Genomic DNA, 23,152 nt, shown 5'->3' on the forward strand with positions numbered 1-23,152 from the left:
TCAATATGAGCGAAGCAGAGTGAGTTTCATCACATCTACCGCTGCGGCACCATGGGAGATAAACTAACAGATCTTATGAAAACTGATCAATTGTTAGAACAGCACGCTGACAAAAATACCCAAACACAGTACAGTGTCCTTTGTTATCTTTTAATGAGTCCCTCCAGTCTGAACAGACTTCATTTGGTAAACATGGTATCACAAATATTGGCAGGCAAGAACTCAGAGGCAGTTCACACATGATAATAATAACAGCTGGGGTCCAAAACTCAGAGAGAGAGGTCTCAGACCTTTGGACCACCCCATTACATTTAAATAATACAAAAATACATGAGCTATTCATTCATACGTCCTCACATGCATACTGAACACACACATGCGATGTTGTGTTTGCTCCCTGACCGAACAGAAAAGGTCTGATGGTGAAAAAAACTCATTTTTAGGGAAATTTGTTATTAGGCTAAGGGAAAAGATTTACATTAATTCCTACTTTACGTTTGGGATGAATTATCCTGACAATCAACCTTAGTTTGGAACATCGGATGGAAAAAGAAGAATTTTAAACATCAAGTATCATTACACAATAGAATGGCTCTGGTTATAAGTTGATAGCTTACAAATAAATGCATGCAGGAGGTATCCGCATACGGAATCGAGGCGACAGTTGGTCTCTGCGCTTAGAGAGATTCAAGCAGCAAGCTCTGAATCCTTTAAAGTGGAAATCCGTGGATAACTAGTTTGGAGGAAGTGAAGAGAGGTTACAGAATATTGAAGTCATATGATGTACCTGCATGTTATCTCCTTCTGCATTTAAAAAAAATATTTGAATCACAACTCACTAACACCATAGTTTTATACACTACACACTATAGCTGCCTCTCCTAAAGACCTCCCACAAACAGAGGCAAACCTATGATGGGATGTTTGGTCTCCTAGTATAAGACTGCACACCCACAGGGATATGTAAATGTGACTGTAAAATAAACCTGATATTGTTTTTACACTGCAGAGCTGGAGAAAAACAATCTGCAACCATCCTATAATTTCTTAAAATCATTGAGGTGTGAATTCTGTGTTGCTCTGCAGTCTGCTTTGATTAAGTTGGATTTCCATTTCATTTCTGTTTTCCAACAAAGGAGATTAAAGTTGCAAAGCAACAAACATAGTTTATAGCACCTGCTGAAGGGGCTCAGAGGAGGCCCAGTTTTTGGAAAGTATGAAATTGAACAGTGCGAGTTACATTTTGATCAAAAAAACACCCTGGAGAACAGCTTAAATACTCCACATATAATTGACATTTGACATTTACAGCAACAATCGTACGACCCAACAAATATTTTGTCACAAGACGAAGCAAAATAATGATTTGTTTGCAGCTGTCTACCATTTAAATTTCTTGATAACACTGAGTGGGCCTGAGTGTTTAAATGATTTCCGACATTACACAACGTTCACAGTGAAAAACCAACAGCTCCAGTGTTCAAGATCTAAATGTGCTATGGTCATTGGTCCATAAGAAAATTTAGACACACACACACAAACAAACAAGCGCAAACACACACACACTCTCACTTTCTCTGCTGTAAACTCACAGACACTCATATACTCTCAAAGCTGTCCTATGACAATGCAATTTGTTTGTGTCCTCTGGCTACCACAGATGGGTCTCTCGGATCTCAGAAATGATGTTATTGGCCTTTTTGAGCGCCTGAGAAAGAAAGAAAAAGGACATGGTTATAACATCGATGGCCTTGAAATATAAAACTAAAGAGTAAGTCCTTGTTGTTCTTGATACTCAGAACCTACTCAGAGAACAAAAGCAACAGGCAATTTTACCTCAAGCATTTGAGCAACCTCGGTCCTCTGCTGTGCCGTGTCCTCTGACTCAATGAGCAGGTCCTGCAGCAGTGTCTGTTTGTAAAGCTGACCCACCAGCTCGCTCTGCAGATGCTCTTTCACAAAGTTCACCAGGAAGTGCATCACGGTCTTGGGCACGCTGCGGACACACAGCCCCGAGACAAAGTTAGAAAGTCAGCATCAATAGCAACAACAAAAGAGTGGAAACAGAAGGGGAAATGGGGAGAGAAGGCGCCCCCCCAGGAGAACTGAATTTGTTCAAGTCCAACCTGTCTTGGATGCTTTTGCGGACAATGAGGAAGTAGCAGTTGATGAGCCGCTGGATGACCTCACAGTCCCTCTGCTCCCTGGAACTCAGCTTGCGGGACACGGGCACCGCCTGGCAGAGAGAGAGAGAGAGAAGTAAAATGTTGATAGTGTTCATATCATTCGAGTCATTTGTCCTACTGCTAATCTCACCACTCACTGTGTCGAGGAAGTTAATGGCCTGGCCCTTGCTGGGGCTGCCAAAGCCTGCAGGCGGGGCTTTCTCCTCCGCAACTTTCTCATTCTTCCAGCGCTTCCCTCCGTCGAGGGCCTCTGCCTGACAGTGAGAAATCTGAAGAAGTCAGAGGGTCAAAGCAATTCTGGCTGAGCCTGGAATTCCACTTCAAGCTATGAAAGGGGCTTTTAACGTCTGGATGCAGAACATAATTGTTAAGGCTTTACAGAACACAACTGCTGCTGTTTACCCAGGCAGAATAAATGATAAATGTGAGTACCTGCTGTAAGGGACAAACAACTACCTGCTGACTGTTGACAGATGCTGAGACCTGCGCTGCATCTGCGAAGTCTGGATGCTTTGTGTTGATGTAGGCGAGCTCTATTGCTACTAAATTGTGTACCTAGAGTAAAAAAAGCAGGGAAGAAAATGCCTTAGAGAGTTAATATGGTTATTGGCTGTTGGTTATTTATTAGTATTAATATTAAAAATCCTAGCCAAGCTGTGGATTACCATTTCATTAGTAATCGGCAAACGCTTCCGCAGTAATCCAGTCACTACTTCCACAATGGAGTCGTGCAGTTTGGGAAACCGCAGAAGCTCCTTGCAAACACAAAGACATACTTTTTTAGCATGGTGCTGTCATAATGCAGTGCCGTTTCAGGAAGTCAGTGATGTGTAAAGTGCATCTCAATCTCTGAGCTAACCTGCGTGCTATAGGAGGAGCAGTGCTGGATGATCCTCTGCAGCTCCTCGTGGACGAGCTCCACGCAGCGGAGACTCGGCTCCTCCAGCCGCTTAATTTGCCGCTTCGCCAGCAGCTCAAAGGACACCTCGGGCACAAAAAGTGCCGGGCGCGGACCCTACAGGGCAATTCATACACACAGACTCACACACGCTCTACTATTTACCTGCTATTCCTCCAAAACAGCACAACTAGACTAGAATAGAATTTGGATTAAATAAATTACATGAATAGATGGGAGGAGAAGCTTACCGTAGCATTGCGGATGGCGGTGAGGATATCGAGCTCAGACAGTCCCCCAAGGGGGTCGATGGATTGCAAAGTGCGGCCAAAGGTCTCATGGAATATGTAACAGATGCGAGCACCCCCACAGCTGCAGAGGAGATGGGTTCAGCTGAGACACCAACGCTGTTTCTCAGCAATGTTAATTACACCAAATCATATCCAGTCAACCAAAAAGGGTCAATATTTGATCCCTACATATTTACATGAATTAAATTGCCCAGTGGTAAGAAAGCTGTGGAGATAAAGGTGCCAACAGAAGATGGCGATACTTTAATTTAAAATTACGTTACCCCAAGGACATCACCTGTCATGCATTGTGAACCAGGTAAAATGCTGTGGTTTGCAGTTAAATTAATAAATTAGATGCCAACCTGAGAAAATTCACTAGAACATAAAAAATGCCTGCTGTCAGCAAAAAAGTATTTCTGTTCAATTAAGATGCTGCTACTTTAGAGAGGTGAGACTCACAGCTCTGAGGTTTGGATGTATCTGGCTGTTCCTTCGATGGTGTGGCAGTAATCGCTGGCAAACTTGGTGACAATCTGCAGCAGGGTGGCGCTGTGGTCCTCTACCGGTTGCCCATAGCTGTTGAGCCTTGTCTGGTACTGGGCACTAAGCACGGTCACCCGGGTTTTGAGTTCTGGGAGGCAGTCCCGGATGTGGTGCATCAGAAGCCTGCTGAGAGTTTTGGCCAAATAACGTGAGCCAGCGCGGGAGGCGAGCGAGGGGTAGTGGCGCTGCAGGAAGGCCTGCTCATCCCTCATTGAGTCCTCCAGTCTCTTCTGGGTATTGATGTCATGTTGGCTCCTAGACACAACACCAATTAGGTAGAGAGTAAGTGTAATCAGACAATCAGGATAATACGGGCATTAAAAGAATACCTGAGTGCTTTATGATAACAGCACTGCATAACTATGGATGAAAACCAGACTTTGAACAGAAAAAGATTCAATATTATTTTCGGACCTGTTAACCACCCCGATGATCCCGAGCCTGACTGGGATGACTCGGCCGAGAAGGACCTCTAAAGCATCAGTGCCTGCATCCATCAGGTCCAGCTTACTGACCACCAGCAGCGTTCGACGACCTGACAAACAAATAAACACCACACAAGGTCTTTTTAAGGACAGTAGACAGCCGGTATAATCCTCTGTTTTGACAAAGCCACTAGGAAATGTTTCTGCGGAGAGGAGAAACAGGAAATTAGTCTCAAATGGGACGGGATCTAAGACTAGCTGAGGAACATTTGGGCCCAAAGACAGATTTCCTACTACACAATCGCTGTGTATAACAGACATAACTAGGCCATGCTGCCAACCACCCAGACAATTACCACAGGCAGATTCTCATTATTGATCAATCTATTCTTTAGAGTGCACCATGATAGCAGCATTAATATTCTAGGCATCTGTTAACTGCCAGGAAGCTGTTAACATTAAAGACTGATGAATCTGATAGCCTGAAATGACTTGAGCACGATGTGCTTATACATTCAAAATGCATTTCCACTTGAGGCATGTTATGTAATACGCACACAGTTGGAGAGGAGAGCAAATTAAAATGAAATCTGAAGAGAGGAAGAGTCTGTGTACAAAATGTCCTACCATCTGGATCAACCTCACGGGCCAATTTCAGTGCATCAGAGGTGGCCAAGTCGGAGTTGGCAGGGGACACGGCGAGGATGAGGGAGTTTGGATTTGAGATGAAGGACAAGATCATCTCTTGCACTTGAGCCTCAATGTCCTCTGGCTGGTCCCCAACAGGAACCTGTGGCAACAACAATAAGGAGTCAGCAGAGCACAGATGCTGCGCCGCTGTGGATCTGTGATGATTACAGATATGCAATGTGACACTCATTTATCATGATGAGGTGTTGCTGAGTTTGCACACAATAAACCAAATCACCATCTTTGTCAGGTGGCTGAGTTTACCTTAGTAATTCCAGGTAAATCAACCAGAGTGAGATTAAGGACTTTGGGAGAGAAAATCTTCAAATATATGGGCTCAGGGCTGATTCCCTGCAGGATGTGAAAAGAGGAAAGAAATTCATGAACACAGTGTAAAATGTTTAATTTAAGGCAACACAAAATTTTACACCAAAGCTTCCATCTCACCTTGTTCTCGCCTGAAGTGCGCTCAGTCTCTGTTTCAATTTCCCGACGGATTTGCTGAAAATCTGCAAAGATCTGTCAAGGCGAGAAAGGCGAGAGGACCAATCAACATCATGAATATCTTAGGCTGTAACCACCGAAATCGAAGCAGTTAATCTGTGAGTCCAAGTGAATTGTATCAGATTTAATGAAATTCCCTGAGGGAAGCCCTAATATATCACATTTGCAGTAACATGTCCTTTGACCTCCAAGCACCAAAATCCAATCAGTTCATCTTTGAGTCTAAATGAATATTTGTATAAAATTTGAAGAAATTCTCTAAAGACATTCTTGAGATATCGCGTTTAGGGGAATGGGACAGATGGAAAACCTGAAACATAATGCATCCGGCCACTGGCTATCACCGGCACGGAGGGATAGAAAGCAGCAGGAAATAGTTTGGGCCAGATGCATTTACAACAACAGGAAAATATCTGAGCTTTCACTCGATGGGTGGTGCCCGAGTAGAGCAAGCAGAAGGCAGGATATGATGTATTAATTCCCCTGTGTTTTCTGTTTACAGCACATCAACACCGGCATCGCTCCTCATGGCCAAAAGCTCTTACATCTTCTATGTGTACGGCACCTTTTATTCATCCCGAGATATTTGTATTTTTCCAGTTTCATGGCTGTCACATGAGAGAAATGTCATCCAAACACCAACTTGCTTGCTGAGAATCTTCCAGAAATGATCCTGAAAGTAACTTTAGATAGATGTACCTGGTTCTTGCAGTGCAGGAATGTGCCCCATTCTTCAGCTTTGACACCTAAACACACAAGATAAGATAAGCCTTTATGAGTCCCACAATGGGGAAATTTGCAAGAGAGAGTTTAAGTCGTTTCACAGTGATTCGTCCAAAATGTAGAAAGACGATACAATTAATGCTTGGGAGGGAAAATGTTGAAATCATAAAGATTACATATTAACTTATAGTGGGGTCCAAAAGTCTGAGATCACGTCTCAAACTTTTGAACCCCGCTGTGTATCATGCTTGATGAATGTGAATCATAAAATGAAATGTTCCCAAAAGAAATGACAGGGCTAAACAAAGATACAGACAAAATAAACAGAGACCTGAGTAGCTGTTTGAGGCATTTTGATTTATCCCATTTCCTGAAAGAGTAGTGAAGAAGAGGAGGAAGAAAGACTGCATGTTAGCAAAGACACAGCAAGGCTCTACAAGGAGAAGTTAGCAGTTCAAACAGTGAATAAAGGTGCCGTGCCTAAGATACACACATCAACTAATGCGAGCAGATTCCAAGCATAGACAGAAATAACAAAGCTGCAGCCCTAAGAAGAATCTGCTGATATTTTACACATCAGAACTTGTAAAAATGTACTGTGTTTAAAAGAAAATTTGAGGCAACCTCACTCTACAGAAAATAACAACGCGCAGATTTATATTTGGTTACCATTCTCGATCTTCTGTCTCTCCTGCAGAGGGGCAATATTAACTAGCTGCAACACCAGCGGTCGTCTGGTAACTATTCCTGATCCTCGAGGCAAGAAGTCCCGTCCGACCAGGCTCTCAAGCACGGAGCTCTTTCCACTGCTCTGTTGTGGCACAAAACGAGAATAATTCAGCAACATTTCAAGAAGCCCAGAACACACACCAGGCTGCCTGCTGAAGGCATCACTGTGTGTCCTGTGGCCCAGCTTCCCAGGCAAACATAAACACTGTCAGAACAGAGAGAAAACAGCTGCATTCTGATTCTAAAAAATACTGCTTGAATCTATAGATACAGAGAAAAATCTGTATGATTTTACTGAATTATGTGGTATGAGGCAGCACAACGTGGCTGGAAAGCAAAAGTCGCCCTGTGGAGGTTAGCTGGATGGGTTTGACTCTGGATCAGGACTGAAGACCTCAACTGGGCCCAAAGATGTCAGGGACACACCAAGGTCTGATGCCTGTGTCTTGTAATTAAAAGGCAAATACACCCGTTTCATACTGAGGTACACAACTGAAGATACCTCCCTAACATCTGCTGATGGTTGGCGGAAGACCTTAAAATGTAAAAGGGATATTCACCACTGTGTTGTGCAAAGAAAAGTGGATTTAGGCAGTTTCTGTCTGGGTTGTGCGTGCAATATACACATAATCAATACATTCTCAATATCTGTTCAAACTCTGACTCAAATCGAACTTTATAGTTTTAGCAATAGCAGTGAAATTCAGGAGAGAGTTGCAGATGGTTTAGTTTCTAATAAAGCTTTTCATTGTTTTTCTTGACTGACCTGAGATCCAACCACGACAATCTGAGGCAGCTGAATGCTCTCTGCACCCACTGTGAGGAAGACCTCCTGCAGCCGGTTGATGGTGGGGATCAGAGTTTCCATCCTTCCGATAAACTGGGCTCACCTACTGAAACAGGACAGACGTGGATAAACACAGGGAACGTGCAGCAACGGGAATCAGATTATGTAGAATCACACAGAAACTAGAATAAGGTTAAATTGTAGCTCTGGGCTAGAACATGTTCATCCCAGGAGGTCACTGCATGGTCCTGATGAGAGAGGGGTGTAACGCCCCAGCATCAGCTCCACCACCACTGAGACTGAACGCTAGGATTTCTGGATACGTTTCCAGCCACGACACCGACCCACCGTCAGAGTTACATGTGCATGAATGATGTGGCAGCACGGGGCAACATTAAAATCATAATAACAGGGATGTTAGCTGGCTGGAGCTAATTAGTAAAGGCAGGAAGTGACAGACGTGCTAGCTTGGAGCTAACGCTACGCTAGCTTAGCGGCTGGAGGAACCGAGGCTCCGCTTCGACCTCACCGATGTTCAGCACGACGTTTCCCTCCTTATCCGACGTGTCTGCCCCTCATGCTTTGTGGAAAGAAGGTGAGCGAGGACGACGATACATTTTAACCCAAAATGTCACCCAGCGATAGCAGCAAAGGAGACAACCGTCGGTTTGGAAAATGGGCGGTACGAGTGTCACTCTAGATCAATTTGATTGGTCGTAAAATATGACTCACGGGTGGTCTCAGGATCTGATTGGTCGACGCGTATACAACAGTGTTTGGTCCCGCCTTGTGAAGTCCCTCATGAAGCGGACGTCCCTTTTTTTTTTTAACCACTTCCACTTTTAATGTTATAAAATTGATCGAAACACTTCTCATCAACCATCATCACTTCTCTGAAATAAAACAACACAAGAAGAAACAAACATCGGTCTTTTTACTGTTTTAATGTATGTGTATATATATATATAAACATATTTACAAATCATACAATGACCTTCAGTTATTAATGGGATAAAACATGTTATTACCTTTGCAGTTCGCATAAATGATTAACAGAAGACACCCAGCAATCAGCATCCAACACAGACATCACTAATAAATAGCCTCCAGTAGAAATGAGTGTCCCCTGGGAGTTGTAGCAGCCAGAGATCATGTGAAACAAACAGCGTGAATGGATTCCTTTGTGTACAAACATTATGTGGTCAGGCCTCGTGTCACGACTGCAACATCGATGACGAGGACTAATCCAAAGCGGCAACGTTTTTCTTATCCAAGTCCTTTGGTCTTATCCAGCTCCTTTGGTCGTGGATAAGAAAGCCCCTGTTGCGGAGACAGTCGGTGTTATCCGTGTTCACTTAGCCACTGATTAGGCACACACCAGGGGCTCTGTGCAAGAAAACACATATTTTTTTTCCATGCCTCACACACTCTAAACACTGTATGCATCTAGGGCACAGAGCGCCTCTTGAAACACAATCACAAAAAGCAACTTCCAACTCGGCGTTCCTAGTCCATGTACGAGGTGTCCATTCCCTCGCCGTCTGGGTGGAGGAGTCTTCCCGCTAAGCGCTCAATGTCATCCAGACTTAGTTGTCGAAGTGAACGCTCATAGTCCTTGAAGAAAAATATATAAACATATTTAAAAATTGAGAAACAGCGGGTTCAAAAACATCTTAACCATGATTAGCTTTATATATTGTTGTATATTTAACAGAGCATGGAGGATATGAAGGATGATTGTCTGTACCTTTCAAGTTTGTTTAGTCTCGAGATACATTATGCTTGTATCTTCCTCACCTTTAAGTACAGCTACATAAAGAGTTCAGAGCTGCCACTCAAACAGTGGTAATGCACAATAGGAGATAAAGGATATGAGTCGATCTGATAACGTTGCAGGTATTGTCCTTCCAAGGCTGAGACAAGCAGGCTCGCTACATCAATGTCAGTTCATACCTGAATGTGTCTGTAATAAAAACTTAACTTAAGCTACACTGTGTGGAGTTAGACGATTATGTTTGGTTCTTAGCAGTTGTTCTATGCAAACTACTGTTTGTTGTCTTGTGGCTTTCCACCTTGTAGTGGCTTGAACAAATTGTGTTCCTCTTCTGTTCAAGTCCAGTGACAGATAATTATCTCAACTGAAACGTTTGGTAAAAATGAGACTGTCACCTGCCGATCCAAATGTTATGACTTGTCAAGGCTTGTCTGAAGATATTAAGCAAACTGACACAGCACCTACAGAGTCTAAACTTCCTGTTTCTTTCAAATTTGCACCAAGACAACTGCACACCTTGCCCATGTTTGGATGAGACACAGAGATGAAACAGTCCTTTTTGGTCTGATGTAATGAATTATAACTAAAGATAAGAACATAAAATATCTAGTCACTAAATGGAGGGGCCACATTTATACAAACAGAGCAAGAGGCAACAGATAAATATAATATTCTCAAATTATTTCCTTGCCTTCAGATCCACGTGTTCAATTATAACTGGGTTAAAGCCATTTGAAGCTTCATTTTAAGCATAAGTCGTACATATTTCAGTCTGCAGCCTTTACTAGTAGTTTAATATTATGTTGTTCAGCAACTCTATATACCCATATCTCAAAATGGATAACCACAAATTTAGTTTGATCAGATTATTATGCCTAGGTGCAAAGATTGCCGCATTTAAATACCTTAATAAGCTGTTCATGGACTTTTGCTGCATCTACTGGACTGAAGTTTCTTGCAAGTATCATGGACACAGTCTGCCACACTCCTCCATGTAAGTTGCTGCTGCTGCTGCTGGAAGCCATCCCTGAAGCTGCAGTCCTCTCCCCCACTGGACGGATCACTAGATTCAATTTAGCCTCTGGTCCAATGGAGTAATCGCTCAGTCTGTGTTCATCTGAGGAAAGCAATGTAGTATACAATCATATATAATTTAAAGCGACTGATCAGTTACGAACAGCTATGTACAACAAATTTGAAACACTTGATAATTGGCAAATTTACCTGCAAGTGCTTTCCCTTTATAGAGCAGCCGCTGCTGGTTTGCTGGTATGTTGAGACGTTCAGACACAAGTTCTTTCACTGTGGAGACTTTCTCATCTTCAGTCACCTAGAAGATCAACAACATAAACACCATACATGATCAAAATACAGTCTATCTTTTGGTTTAGGAGCATAGCCAATCTTCCTCTTACTTTGCATTAGCTTTACATAAAACAAACGTAAAACCCACGGTCAATGAGGAATTCACTTACTCACACCTTGCTATAGCCTACACATTAGTCTATATTGTCCACACCATACACCCAGCAGAACACCCAATAACAGGGATGTTATGAAGTGGACAGGCACTTCTTTAACTTCCAGAGCTGGGAGAAGCACATTATCTTAAATCACTGTCAGATTAAAGACGATTTCAGAGTCACACATTAGAGTCGCATATTTAGTCTGGTTCTCCCTATTTGACACATAATGTAATAAAATGCTTTAGATCAAAACAGATACAAATTTAATAAAAAACACTGCACATAAAACATCAGACTCAGTGATTATTTAGATGCACCTCTGTCCCCTACACTCTCATACTATCCGGATTAGGTTCACATAGCTACATTCCTCTGGGTTTCTACATATGAGTGGCTTGTTTTAGCCTCGGTTTGATCCAGTAACGTCATCCCTCTGAAACATGTGGGGCTCCACCTAGGGCTAGGACTGACCTACAGTGGGCAAACAACGTCGAAGACTATTGAGTGAAGGACAAATGCTGGTAACTTGTAACGTGGGGAGCTGCTGTGCTGCCACAACCTAAAGTACTTTCCTAAGATGCTGCGTTATAGATGTATAAAGTTATATATACATTTGTATCTGCCTCACCTTCGAGTGCAGCCACCCAAAGAGTTTCAGAGCCCCCATTCAAACAGTGGTAACGAACAATGGGAGAGAAAGGATATGAGTCGATCTGATAACGTTGCAGGTATTGTCCTTCCCAAGGCTGAGCCAAGCAGGCTAGCTCAGTTCGTACCTCAACGACGATGTGTCTGTAATAAAAACTTCATTTAAGCTACACTGTGGAGTTTGGTGATTGTGTTTGGTTCAATAGTAACAGTAGTTTATACTGCAGCAGCGTGTGTGTGTTAGCTACACCCGCAGGTAGCTGTGCGTGTTAGGACCGCTGCGAACCAGCTAGGCTCCCTGTAGAGGCTAATGTGGCGAGTTAAGCTAGCGTCAGGGAGCTAACATTAGCAGTTAGCGGACGGTGGTGCTGAACTCACCTGCACGCTGCATTCTTTGCCTTGGAGCGGTTTCACGGTCAGGATCATTTTTCAGCCACACTCTGGACTAAACACGACAGCACGACAATACGTTTCTGGATTGAAATTCAACTGTAATCAAGTGACGTTACTTTGCTCGTTTAACACAGCTCTCCTCTTGTCAACGGCCCATCTTCTTCTCCGGCAGCTTCGAGCGGCTTGCTGAGGCTCCCAGGGGACACTGCTGCCACCTACTGGCGGCGGGGAGGACAACTCCACCTGAAATTAAGAGGGACGTGGCAAATCATTTCTCCAGTGAAGCAGAACTGTCTGAATGTGTGGAAGCGGATTCATACCACTGTTATAAATCTAGGAAGAAACGTTCTCAAACTAATGACTTACTGTCTCAAATAACAACATACCATCTTAAAATAATGACTTAATGTCTAAGAATAATGACTATATATATTTCAGAATAATGACTTCATATCTAAGAATAATTACTTAATAGCTCAGCATAATGACTTAATATCTCAGCATAATGACATAATATCTCAGAATAATGACTTAATAGCTCAGCATAATGACTTAATAGCTCAGCATAATGACATAATATCTCAAAATAATGACTTAGTAACTCAAAATAAAGACTTAGGCTATCTCAAAATAATAACCTCGCTAACCCAAAATAATAATACGATCTTAAAATGACTTGGGATCTCAAGATAGTGTCTTAATATCTCACAATAATGACTTAGTATCTCAGAATAACGACTTACTATTTTATAATTTTGATTTAACATTTTTTCTTTCTCTGGCGGATATGGGCTTCCATAGACCATAATGACACATTGTGCAGATAAAAGATAGATCTGGACGTCACAAGGGATGTTACCATTGGGTGTATTGTAATAATAATAATAATAATAATCATAATAATAATAATCTGTCCAAGCACATGTAAAATGTCCTTGTCGTGCGTTATGCTGTGCCTTTATAATTAACATTTTTACTTAAAGTGAGAATTATATAATCAGCCACTGTGACTATAACCACAATTAAAACGCTATCAAACGCAGTTTACATTATTTTGCTGTTGCGTGCGTTTGTATGAAATAGGCAACACGTCATTGTGACAGTGCGAGTGAAAAATAATAGAAAGTCCCAGTGCTGCTGCTTGATCCGCGCGCACTTTCATCTCTTGCACATGTTGAAGACATTCAGGAGTGAAATGATTGTGGCTCAGACCCACCTATATTCCCCAGGGCTGTGCAACTCTCTGAAGACAATCTGACCCAGTTGGGATCAGACCAGCTCGTGCATTTCTCATTACACGTCCTCCACAGTGCTGATCACGTGGTTGGCTGCTGTGTGCGCTCAGCCCTGGTCCTGTCAGCCCCGGAGCGGGAGAGCCGGAGCATCCTTCACTGAGGAGATCTGCACCTGTCGACTGGACACACAGCAGCTCAACCTGCTCAGCACAAGTCTGCACAAAGACTTCCACAGCAGACTGCACGTGGTGAGTGATCTGTGTGTGTGTGTGTGTGCGTGGTGTTATAATCTGCAGGACTGTTTGTAAACACAGATGTTTTAACATGACTCATTTTCTTTTGTCAGATTTGATCATTTTTCTTTTATGCATTAAAAAAGACGTGTGGCTGCTGGCGCGCCTCTGACCCAAAGTAAAAAACAAAATCAATATTTTATTGATTTATTTGAGTGTGTGGCATTCAATTTAGAGTTTATACTGACCTTTTTTATTTCAAATCAGAGAGTGTTTTTATTGTATTAATCTGCCAGAGCACTTCTAGTTTCTTGTCCCTTATTTTCCTGTAAGTGTGACAAGTGTCCTTGAGCTCTATTTTCATTTAAGATGTGGGAGAGAAAGAGGAATAGACAAATCTGCAAAATAATACTCTATCTATCTATCTATCTGTCTATCTGTCTATCCGTCTATCCGTCTATCCGTCTATCCGTCTATCCGTCTATCCGTCTGTCTGTCTGTCTGTCTGTCTGTCTGTCTGTCTGTCTGTCTGTCTGTCTGTCTGTCTATCTATCTATTATATCTTTCCATATTAATCTATTCATAGATATATCAATATCTTTATATATCTACATCGTAATCTCTCTACTTAGATACGCATGCAGCGTACTCTCCTGTCTATGCTAATGAATTATTCTTAATGGAACCTTTGGTCAGTACTGATTCCCCTGATATATTATTCATAATTTTGGTGAATCAATATATTAATTATTGTTAATATTAATGTCAGTAACCACAGGAAAAAAGATGCACATTCATTTGAGAAGTATCAAGCTTTGGATTATCTGAAATTGCTGCAACAGGGGGAATCAATGCAAATTATACTAATGCAGAAATCTCACTCTCTCTGTGTATGTACACTATGTGGATGTGTGTGTGTGTGTGTTTCTGTGTTTTGACATCTGGTATTTGCAGGAAATGGGGACACTGCGGGACCTCCAGTTTGCCCTGCAACTAAAGATCGAGGAGCTTCGCCAGAGGGACACGCTGATAGACGAGTTAGAGCTGGAGCTGGACACCAAGGATGAACTTATTCGCCGACTCCAGGACGAGCTGGATCGCCACAGAGCCACCGTCTCCCTCCCAGGAGCCTCTGCAGCCAGTGCAGGTGCATGCTGCTTTAATAGGTCACGTTTGGACTCCCCCAAACAGGCAGCACAGGCCCCTAACCCTGCGTTTCATTTTTCCCATTAGTTTGCTCGGCTCAATTCGAGGACGGGGCTAAACGGAAGACAGTCATTTCTGAGCCCTTCAGTCTGGAGCCGGGGAATCTGGCCATGGTTTCACAGAGAAGCTGCTGTGACAAAAGCCAGGCGTAAGAGCACACAGCGTTCCATCAGCCCCCACCTGCTCACACTGAACAAATCTGCCTCACAAATGTTCAAGGCTTCACCCAACCGTGTCTGTCAGACTCTGAATAAATACAATATTTCTAATCATTTTCAAACAGTGTTGCTCATGTCGCCGAATTTAACTTAAATGTGACATCATGCATCCCACCTTCTATCCCCTCAGGTCCCACAGGCTGATTCAGGCAGCGTTTTTGAAAAACGACTTGTTGAAGAACCTTGACGAAGGAGAAATCGTGGCCGTCATCGCCTGCATGTATCCCACCACCATCAATCAAGGCTGCTATGTCTTTCAGGAGGGAACCACCGGGGCCCAGGCTTACGTTTTAGAAGGTGAATCATTTCTGTCTTACACCAGATACCATTAATCAAACTGCAGCATACTTCACACTTCTGTCAACATCATTAACACCTCAGTGAGATGACAGGTGCTCAGATGAAACATTGGATTTGATCATATCTTTTGTTTAGCCGTTTTTACACGCCCGCCTCACAATTCATTTATGCTTTGTGTCGAAATGTCAAGGGATGATTTCATAACCTGTTGTTTGTGCAGGGCATCGCGGACAGCTCTCGACAGCCCTCTTCATTCTCTGACACATTAACACAAGCCTGTAACAGTCGTACGTGTTGTGTACACGCTGTTTGCTCACTGACTGTGTGTTTATTGACAGAAGGGAGGATGGAGGTGACAAAAGACGGAGAGAGGCTGCAAACAATGGAGCCGGAGGATGTGTTTGGAGAGCTGGCTCTGCTCTACAACTGCACACACACCTACTCTGTCTCAGGTACCAAAGCGGTTTTGTTTTCGCTTCCTGATTTCTATACTTTTGCATGCAGCTGTCACTGTCACTCCAAAACAACTCCGGTGGAGTTTCACTGTGATTACTCTTGAATTGTTTGGCACATGAATAATTCTTGTTTGAGAGTCGATCAGAAGCAGGCGGATTTCTGGCAGTCGTCTGGGACAGAAGACGTCTGTTGAATTTAAAACCAGACCTTTTGATATCTTAGACAACAGCACAGCTTCAAACGTTTTTTCTCGGAGATGTGGGGAATTAAAACATTTTCTGCTTTCCTGCGCTAACGCTGCCGTTCGAATGCCACATGTCCTCCCTGCAATCCAGCATGCATTAACTGAATCTTCACTCCCACATTTACAAATAATGTTTTCAGAGATAGTTTGCATTCAGTTCTCTCTTCTCATAACTTGTCACACATACATGGTGTAAGATTTACTGATAGTCCCCAACAGAAAATTGAAAGTGCTCTACCATCTCCTTTCACTGTCTGATCACAGAGACCTGTGGGAAAACCTTTCTCAGCCATCGCATCTGACCTGGTTTCACAAGTAGAGACTGTGGAAACAACCAGAATCAGTCTAAATTGAAAAAAAGGCCTTGTTTGGTCCCTAAGCATCACATTCACTTTGTGCTGCTTTCTTTATCTTGCAACCAGGAGGCCGTTTCAATTTCATGTTTGTTCTCTGGTAACAATGCTCAGCTCATGTCTGCTCTCTGTTGTCCTTCGCTCCATGCCCATTTCTGTCAGCCTTTCCCTTTGCCTCTGTTCAGGGCCCCACTGTGTTTATCTCCCTCCTGACCTGAAATGACTTTTTTCTCCCTCCATTGTTGCCATGTGAGACCATCAATAAGGCGTTTGGTCTCTTTTATTGTGACTGAGATGAAGGTGCAGATGAAAACACGGCGTCCTGATCAGGTTGTGGAGGTTCTGAAGAAAATGTCAGAAACCCCTACTGTGAGACATTTGAGAATTTTACTCTGCAAAGGATTCAGAGGCACATGAAAAAAGCAGTGGCCTTGAAATGTGCGTCACATGGTGCTGAAGTGAAAAACCGATGGGGTAAATCCAAATGTGCGAACTGAGATATCAAGGCTGCACCTTTTTCTCAGACCCTGGATCTAATTAGACCGTCTAGGGGACATCTCTTTTGATATGTAGGAAGCTTTAGTGAATCAATCAATATGGGTCATAATTAATTTACAACTCTCTCAAGCTCTATTTTGTAGAGAGAGGTTGATTAAGGCTGAGGAAACCAGATTAGATTTATATTAAAAATCTTTTCTAAGGACAATAAGCTCACACTTAATTTATTCTGTCTTCTTTTTTTTAATAATGCATACCATCTGTTCTTCAGACTGTACCTCATGATCCTGCAGGGTACACCCACATCCATCACAGACTATGTGTGTCACTTTCAGCTGTTTCAATACCTGCTTCTCGATCACGCCTCCACCTGAGCTCCGGTGTCACTGACACAACCTTAACCCACTGTCTCGGTCTGTGTCGTTTGATCTGCAGCACAGATGGACAGCAGGCTGTGGGTGCTCGACTGCAAGAGCTACCAGACCGTCCTCATGCAGAGTGGTTTCAACAGCCTGTCTCACACTATGGAGCTGCTTAGCAGGTGAAGATAGGACATGGGACAGGCCCCGAGAGCTGCTTTCTATTCTAATGTCTTCAACACAACATCACCAGGAGGTCACGTTGTTTAGAGGTCACCATGCTGCATTTAAGGCCTTTTACACTGTCCTTAATATTCAAGATTCAAAGATCTTTATTGTCATTATACTAAGGTACCCTGACATTTTAGGAGGCTTCTCTCTTCAGTCAAAGTATAAAAATTGTGTAAAAGTGTAATAAAAAATAATAATAGCAGCAAGAAAGTTTCATATTAAGGTAAATTAACATAACATTAAAGGAAAATTCACTCATTATGTACTCACCAGTATGCTGATGAAGGGGTGGGTGAAGTGTTTGAGTCCCCAAAACACTTTTGGAGTCTCAGGGGTAAACAGCGTTGCAGCCAAATCCAATACAACTGAGGTAAATGGTGACCAATTCTTCAATCGTATGATAACAATAGACAAAAAAACATAAAATGCTGCTCCTGTGGTGTCATCCAAGTGTCCCTAAGCCTCGGCATTCAAATTCGACATGAAACGGGTACATTTACACCATGTTTTAAGACTAAATTACCTCTGTGATCCAGGCGTGAATGCGGATCCGAAGGAGGATAACAGCAGATTTGAATGCCGGCATATGACTGGCATAGTCGTGAGTAGTCAATGAGTGAATTTTCATATTATGGTAAACTATCCCTTTAACATATTTAACTATATAGGATAGAATAAGGCATATTTACTCTTTCATCTTTCATATCAACTCTCCAATATACTGTATGTTTCTGATATGATTAAGCACCTAGAAAATGTGGAAAATCAAACCGTTCGCAGGCCTGTCACAGTGGATGATATATCTGAGTGTGTCTCTGTGTGTCTGCAGCGTTCCCTTCCTCCAGTCGTTGCCAGAGGATGTCATCATGAAAATGTGTGATCTCATGGAGGAGGTACAGATTAAGTTCCTAAAATCTGAAGCATCGGTATTGTGTGCCCGTCTCTCGCTCTTCAAACAGACGCCAGTCGACAGATTATGTGCGCAGTCGGAAGGAGCGCGTGTAAACATGATTGCTTACAGGCCGTCCCTCTGCATTTTCTATTCTCGGCTTCCTTTGCGTTGCATCAGTTAACAAGCAGGTGCAGTGATAGCTCCAGAATGAATCCTTCATTGTTACCAGCCCTCATCTCTCTCTGTGTGTAAGAGATGTGGTTGTTTTTTGCTTTTCATGCTCTTTTTAAATGGCTCTCCGCTGTTTTTCTCACTCCTCTCTCTGTCATTTGTGCTCCACAGACGCTCTACACAGAAGGAGACTACATCACTCTACAAGGGGCCACAGGAGACACCTTTTATATCATTAGCAAAGGCCAGGTAAAGCTTTATACTCTTTGCTGAATGATGAAATAAGGCTTTTCAGAAATTATTCATTTGTAGTGCGGAGGTGAAAATGCCAGGACAGCTTTAGAAATTGCTTTATGATGGCAATAATTGACTTTTGGTGCTTTTCTGCATTGCTCTCCACCATCAGGCTTCCTTTTCCATTACTTCTCCTTTGGATTTGGCAGGTGAAAGTGACTGAAAAGAAGCCGGGGCACGTGGAGCACACAATCCTTTCTAAGCTCTCTGAGAGACACTGGTTTGGAGAAAAAGCTCTGTGGGGGTAAGAGGAAGGAAATAATAGACTTTAACAAGATTCTGTAAAGAAAAGTATGCATAGTTTTCAGCAGCTTTTATGAAAATTATGCTAAAAAGTTATACTTGGCTCAACATTGGTATGATATTAATAAATTCTCTTTTTAAGTTTGTGCTTTGCATTGATGACATTATGTTTTAATGTCTTTAGAGAAGAAGTTCACACCGTCAGTGTGGTGGCTGCAGGTTCAGTTACCTGCCTGGTAATAGACAGACAGTAAGTGGCTGGTTTGTGTTCACACAATTACCTGCACACCTTCTCCAAGGCCCAACAGTCCCCTCATGAAACCACATTTCAATTCACTAGATCAGGATATTTAGTTGCACCAAATTACACACGCTCATAAATATCAGTCCAGTTTTCATCAAATCCATGAATTATTCTCTCAGAAATCAATGAAAAGATTGAAAAGACCATTTATCTCGCTATGTTAAAGAAAGTGGAACAAAAATGCCTGGATCCGCACCAAAATTAAATGGGTTCTTCCCTGGTTCATGCCCCACCCCTCCACAAAATATCATGGTAATCAGTTCTGTAGTTTTTGCGTAATCCTGGTAACAAACATATCCTCTCTGGCGGAGGTAGTAATATCTACCCTTTTTTTTGTGTGTCCAGAGATTTGTAGAATATTCACATGCTTCTGTGTTTCAGGAGCTTTAAAGACATCATCGACGGGTTGGTGTTAGGCTGCAGTGACAAGATGCAGCAGAGCTCTGACTCCAAAGTCGAGTGAGGAGAATTACGATACTGATTCGTACAAGAAATACATTTTATTAGCCCATATAGAAAACCCAAGATATCATCTCACCCCAGTTTCCCTTGTGGGCAGGTCAGACGAGGATGACAGCCTCCTCTCATCCTCCACCTTGAGTGATTTCCACATCCTTTGCACTCTAGCAGCTGAGGAGTTTGGTCACGTAGACCTGGTGAGAGTTGATATTAACCCGTGCGACACTGTGATCCCACAGGAGGGTCCATGTTTCTGCAATGTAATCTATTGACTTTCACCTCCGTCAGGTAAAACTAAAGAGTGACATCAACTGTCTTTATGCCATGAGGGTCCTGAAGAAGAAGCTGATTCTCAACAGTGGTCAACGAGAGCACATCCTGAGAGAGGGGCGCATCCTCATGGACACTCACTGTCCATTCATTGTCAGGTGTCTGACAATACTTATCTAATAAACAAGATTTTTAAATAATATTTTAATATATTGATGATTAAAAACATTATTACTTGTTGATTACAGGCTACATAAAACCTTCAGAGAGCCTGAGTGTCTGTACATGTTGACAGAGGCTTGTCTTGGAGGGGATTTATTCAGTTTGCTCACAGATAAGTAAGTATTTTTGGATTGCATGAAATTAAAATTCAAGACGCGTTTTGTCATCACACTGATAAAATATTTATAATTTTAGCTTTCATTTTAAGCCTTTAACCGGGGTTTGATGTTTTACATCACATATTTGTTTAAATCAGCCCTCCTGCACACTGTTTCAGAGGATGTTTGGACGAGTGCAGCACCAGGTTCTACACAGCTTGTGTTGTCGAGGCCTTGACCTTTCTCCACTGTCGAGGAGTCATCTATAGAGACGTCAAGCCTGGAAATGTTGTTCTGGACCAGCACGGTTATGCCAAACTGGTGCAACACCATTTCATAATTTTGATTACTCTGTTTTAAATTATTGATTGATTATTTCAATGTAATTTTATCTAAAGCTATCTGTACTGATGTGTACGTTTTGCAGATTGGCACCAGATGTGTGAAGCAGGTGGAGGTGGGTAAGAGAACCTGGACGTTCTGTGGCTCACTGGGCTACATGGCCCCTGAAATCATCCTGAACAGAGGCCACAGTCTGTCTGCAGACTTCTGGTCACTGGGTGTCTTTGTGTTTGAGCTGCTGAGTGGTGGGTGAGTTTTAGAGCACTGCGCAGGCCGGCAGGAGTTTTTCAGCTCATCTGTTGAGTTGCAGATTAAAGTGATCGTGACAGTTATTATTTTTTTTCTCTCTCTCTCCAGGCTCCCATTCAGTGGCTCTGACACAATGAAGATTCTCACTGCAACAATTGGTGGCATCGATCAGATCGACTTCCCCAAGAACATCAGCACAAGTGCCTCCAGTCTCATAAAGAAACTGTGCAGGTGACTACAGCATGAATTATTATGTGAATGTTACCTACCTACCTGCCTACCTACCTACCTACCTGCCTACCTACCTACCTACCTACCTGCCTACCTACATACCTACCGATTTAACTACCGACCTAACTAACTACCTACCTACCTACCTACCTACCTACCTGCCTACCTACCTACCTACCTGCCTACCTACCTACCTACCTACCTACCTACCGATTTAACTACCGACCTAACTAACTACCTACCTACCTACCTACCTACCTACCTGCCTGCCTGCCTGCCTACCTACCTACCTACCTACCTACCTACCGATTTAACTACCGACCTAACTACCTACCTACCTACCTACCTACCTACCTACCTGCCTGCCTGCCTGCCTGCCTGCCTGCCTACCTACCTACCTACCTACCTACCTGCCTACCTACCTACCTACCTACCTACCTGCCTACCTCCCCACCTACCTACCTACCTACCTACCTACCGATCTAACTACCGACCTAACTAACTAACTACCTACCTACCTACCTACCTACCTACCTACCTACCTATCTATATCTACTTATCATATCTATATCTATCTAGCTATATAAAGCCTATCTCTGTCAATATAATTTTATAGCATATCTATATTTATATCTATATCTATAGGATATCTATATCTATAGCTACATCTATATATTCATACATTTCCTCTCTTCCAGACCAGACATGCACACAGACAGACAGCAGCAGCACATTAAGAGAGGGTGCAGGTGTATTGGAGCTGACCTTTCCAGTGACACCATCTTTTGAAAAGACTGAATCTGATTATTAATTCAAAGTTTATTTATCTGTGTGTTCCCTTTTCTGCCCTCCGTCACCAAGGAGCACCCCCTCTGAGAGACTGGGCAGTCTCAGAAACGGGGCCAAGGACATCCACAAGCACAAGTGAGGCCACAGATTTATTACACTGCACTGAGGCCTGAGCTTGGAAACAACACGCTCGGATAGGTTGTGACGCTCTGTTGTTTTTGTTTCATTCAGATGGTTTGAAGGATTCGACTGGGAAGGACTTTGTAAAAACACATTAAAAGCCCCACTTATTCCCAAAGTAAGAAGCTTTGTGTGTGGCGTATTGTTGTTTTGTGATAAAGCAGCGAGCAAAGGCCCAGATTCTTTTGTTGACTTTTTTCTTGTCCTTCAGGTGAAGCATCCCTCTGACAGCAGTGTCTGTGGTGATTACACTGTGGACGCTGCAGAGCTGCACACAAACTGGGATGATTTCTGACGCTGTGCGAGCTGTGAACAATCAGGGTGAACAAAATCAGTCAGACAATTCTTCATCACTCACAGGTTTAGTCCTCATGAATAATTCATTACTCCCCATCAAGAATTCATTATATTTTCAGACAAGACAATTTTTCCACAGTATCAGTTTGTGTTGCTGTTTGATAAATGACCCTGCTGTCGGCTGTGTTGAGCTGAGACTGTTGCTTTTGATGTAGAACCTCTATAGATTTATAAACACAGGAGTTCAGTGATGTCACCGCTGTTGAATGTAACTCAATAAACTGATAATCTACACGAGACCGTCTTTGTTTTTCTCTCAAAGCTGCAGCCTCATTGTCACTTTTCACTCTATTGTTATTGTACAATTACTCTGTCAGGGTTTGATCTTTCCCCCAAATGCTTGCATATAATTAACAAATGACGTCTGAGTCGGCTTCGTCCTGCAGAAAAGCCATCAAGCTACAGAAATAAGTACAAGTCCCGGAAGTCCTGTAGGTTTACCTACAAAATAAAATAGTAAAAAAAAAAAAAGAATTACATGTAATGTAAAGTAACAATGGATAAATGAAAAATATTATCATTATTATTTATTTCTTATTTTATAATACAGTATGTATGTAAAAATAAGTATCTTACGATTTCATTGTACCTGAGTATGACGACAATAAAGACCATGAATCTTGAATTAAATTTATGCAGGAATGATTTAATACATAAAA

General features: G+C 42.5%; 3 protein-coding genes across 10 annotated transcripts; 1 reads left to right on the plus strand and 2 right to left on the minus strand.

Moving 5' to 3' along the window:
• Positions 1 to 134: 134 nt before the first annotated feature.
• Positions 135 to 8,496, minus strand: si:dkey-32e23.4 (dynamin-1-like protein). Of its 6 annotated transcripts, none has more exons than XM_034596232.1 (18): positions 8,308 to 8,496; positions 7,758 to 7,884; positions 6,932 to 7,073; positions 6,594 to 6,632; positions 6,239 to 6,285; positions 5,483 to 5,554; positions 5,300 to 5,386; positions 4,973 to 5,135; positions 4,335 to 4,455; positions 3,837 to 4,175; positions 3,336 to 3,456; positions 3,046 to 3,201; positions 2,852 to 2,941; positions 2,643 to 2,741; positions 2,324 to 2,440; positions 2,127 to 2,236; positions 1,837 to 1,996; positions 135 to 1,708 (listed from the first exon to the last, which is right to left on the minus strand). In XM_034596232.1, the coding sequence occupies exons 2-18, from the start codon at positions 7,857 to 7,859 to the stop codon at positions 1,652 to 1,654; spliced, it is 2,022 nt and encodes a 673-aa protein (XP_034452123.1). In that variant the 5' UTR covers positions 7,860 to 7,884; positions 8,308 to 8,496; the 3' UTR covers positions 135 to 1,651. The 6 variants fall into 6 exon arrangements, with proteins under 6 accessions (XP_034452123.1, XP_034452122.1, XP_034452121.1 ...); XM_034596231.1 differs by having other exon boundaries at positions 2,324 to 2,455; positions 7,758 to 7,881; positions 8,308 to 8,473; XM_034596230.1 differs by having other exon boundaries at positions 2,324 to 2,455; positions 8,308 to 8,473.
• A 221-nt stretch (positions 8,497 to 8,717) lies between these two features.
• ubl4a (ubiquitin like 4A) lies at positions 8,718 to 12,247 on the minus strand. Its single transcript, XM_034596545.1, has 4 exons — positions 12,045 to 12,247; positions 10,777 to 10,882; positions 10,458 to 10,669; positions 8,718 to 9,392 (listed from the first exon to the last, which is right to left on the minus strand). The coding sequence occupies exons 1-4, from the start codon at positions 12,090 to 12,092 to the stop codon at positions 9,285 to 9,287; spliced, it is 474 nt and encodes a 157-aa protein (XP_034452436.1). The 5' UTR covers positions 12,093 to 12,247; the 3' UTR covers positions 8,718 to 9,284.
• Positions 12,248 to 13,314: 1,067 nt separating this feature from the next.
• prkg1l (protein kinase cGMP-dependent 1, like) lies at positions 13,315 to 22,718 on the plus strand. 3 transcript variants are annotated; one of them, XM_034597086.1, is made up of 20 exons: positions 13,316 to 13,542; positions 14,482 to 14,674; positions 14,761 to 14,881; positions 15,082 to 15,248; positions 15,590 to 15,703; positions 17,238 to 17,343; positions 18,222 to 18,285; positions 18,627 to 18,704; positions 18,899 to 18,993; positions 19,177 to 19,242; positions 19,678 to 19,755; positions 19,856 to 19,952; positions 20,044 to 20,183; positions 20,274 to 20,363; positions 20,525 to 20,666; positions 20,773 to 20,936; positions 21,045 to 21,167; positions 22,029 to 22,091; positions 22,188 to 22,254; positions 22,348 to 22,718. In XM_034597086.1, exons 2-20 carry the CDS (start codon positions 14,485 to 14,487, stop codon positions 22,429 to 22,431), a joined length of 2,049 nt encoding a protein of 682 aa, XP_034452977.1. In that variant the 5' UTR covers positions 13,316 to 13,542; positions 14,482 to 14,484; the 3' UTR covers positions 22,432 to 22,718. The 3 variants fall into 3 exon arrangements, with proteins under 3 accessions (XP_034452978.1, XP_034452977.1, XP_034452980.1); XM_034597087.1 differs by lacking the exons at positions 22,029 to 22,091; positions 22,188 to 22,254; positions 22,348 to 22,718 and adding an exon at positions 21,866 to 21,988 and having other exon boundaries at positions 13,315 to 13,542; XM_034597089.1 differs by lacking the exons at positions 13,316 to 13,542; positions 14,482 to 14,674; positions 14,761 to 14,881; ... (5 more) ...; positions 18,899 to 18,993; positions 19,177 to 19,242 and having other exon boundaries at positions 19,714 to 19,755; positions 19,861 to 19,952.
• Positions 22,719 to 23,152: the final 434 nt, after the last annotated feature.

This window comes from Hippoglossus hippoglossus, chromosome 9 (genome assembly GCF_009819705.1).
Source record: "Hippoglossus hippoglossus isolate fHipHip1 chromosome 9, fHipHip1.pri, whole genome shotgun sequence".
NCBI classification, from domain to species: domain Eukaryota; kingdom Metazoa; phylum Chordata; class Actinopteri; order Pleuronectiformes; family Pleuronectidae; genus Hippoglossus; species Hippoglossus hippoglossus.

What these genes read in the sequence shown, in the direction of transcription:
- si:dkey-32e23.4 (XM_034596231.1), bottom strand. Translation starts at nt 7,859, where the DNA reads ATGGAAACTCTGATCCCCACCATCAACCGGCTGCAGGAGGTCTTCCTC. An exon ending in ATCATCGGGGTGGTTAACAG is followed by an intron (nt 4,176 to 4,334) that starts GTCCGAAAATAA and finishes TGTTGTGTCTAG; the next exon opens with GAGCCAACATGACATCAATA. An exon ending in CGCAAAAGCATCCAAGACAG is followed by an intron (nt 1,997 to 2,126) that starts GTTGGACTTGAA and finishes GTGTGTCCGCAG; the next exon opens with CGTGCCCAAGACCGTGATGC.
- ubl4a (XM_034596545.1), bottom strand. Translation starts at nt 12,092, where the DNA reads ATGATCCTGACCGTGAAACCGCTCCAAGGCAAAGAATGCAGCGTGCAG. An exon ending in GCAAAGAATGCAGCGTGCAG is followed by an intron (nt 10,883 to 12,044) that starts GTGAGTTCAGCA and finishes TTGATCTTCTAG; the next exon opens with GTGACTGAAGATGAGAAAGT. An exon ending in TCCATGAACAGCTTATTAAG is followed by an intron (nt 9,393 to 10,457) that starts GTATTTAAATGC and finishes TTTTTCTTCAAG; the next exon opens with GACTATGAGCGTTCACTTCG.
- prkg1l (XM_034597086.1), top strand. Translation starts at nt 14,485, where the DNA reads ATGGGGACACTGCGGGACCTCCAGTTTGCCCTGCAACTAAAGATCGAG. An exon ending in AGCTCTGACTCCAAAGTCGA is followed by an intron (nt 19,756 to 19,855) that starts GTGAGGAGAATT and finishes CCTTGTGGGCAG; the next exon opens with GTCAGACGAGGATGACAGCC. An exon ending in CTCATAAAGAAACTGTGCAG is followed by an intron (nt 21,168 to 22,028) that starts GTGACTACAGCA and finishes TCCGTCACCAAG; the next exon opens with GAGCACCCCCTCTGAGAGAC.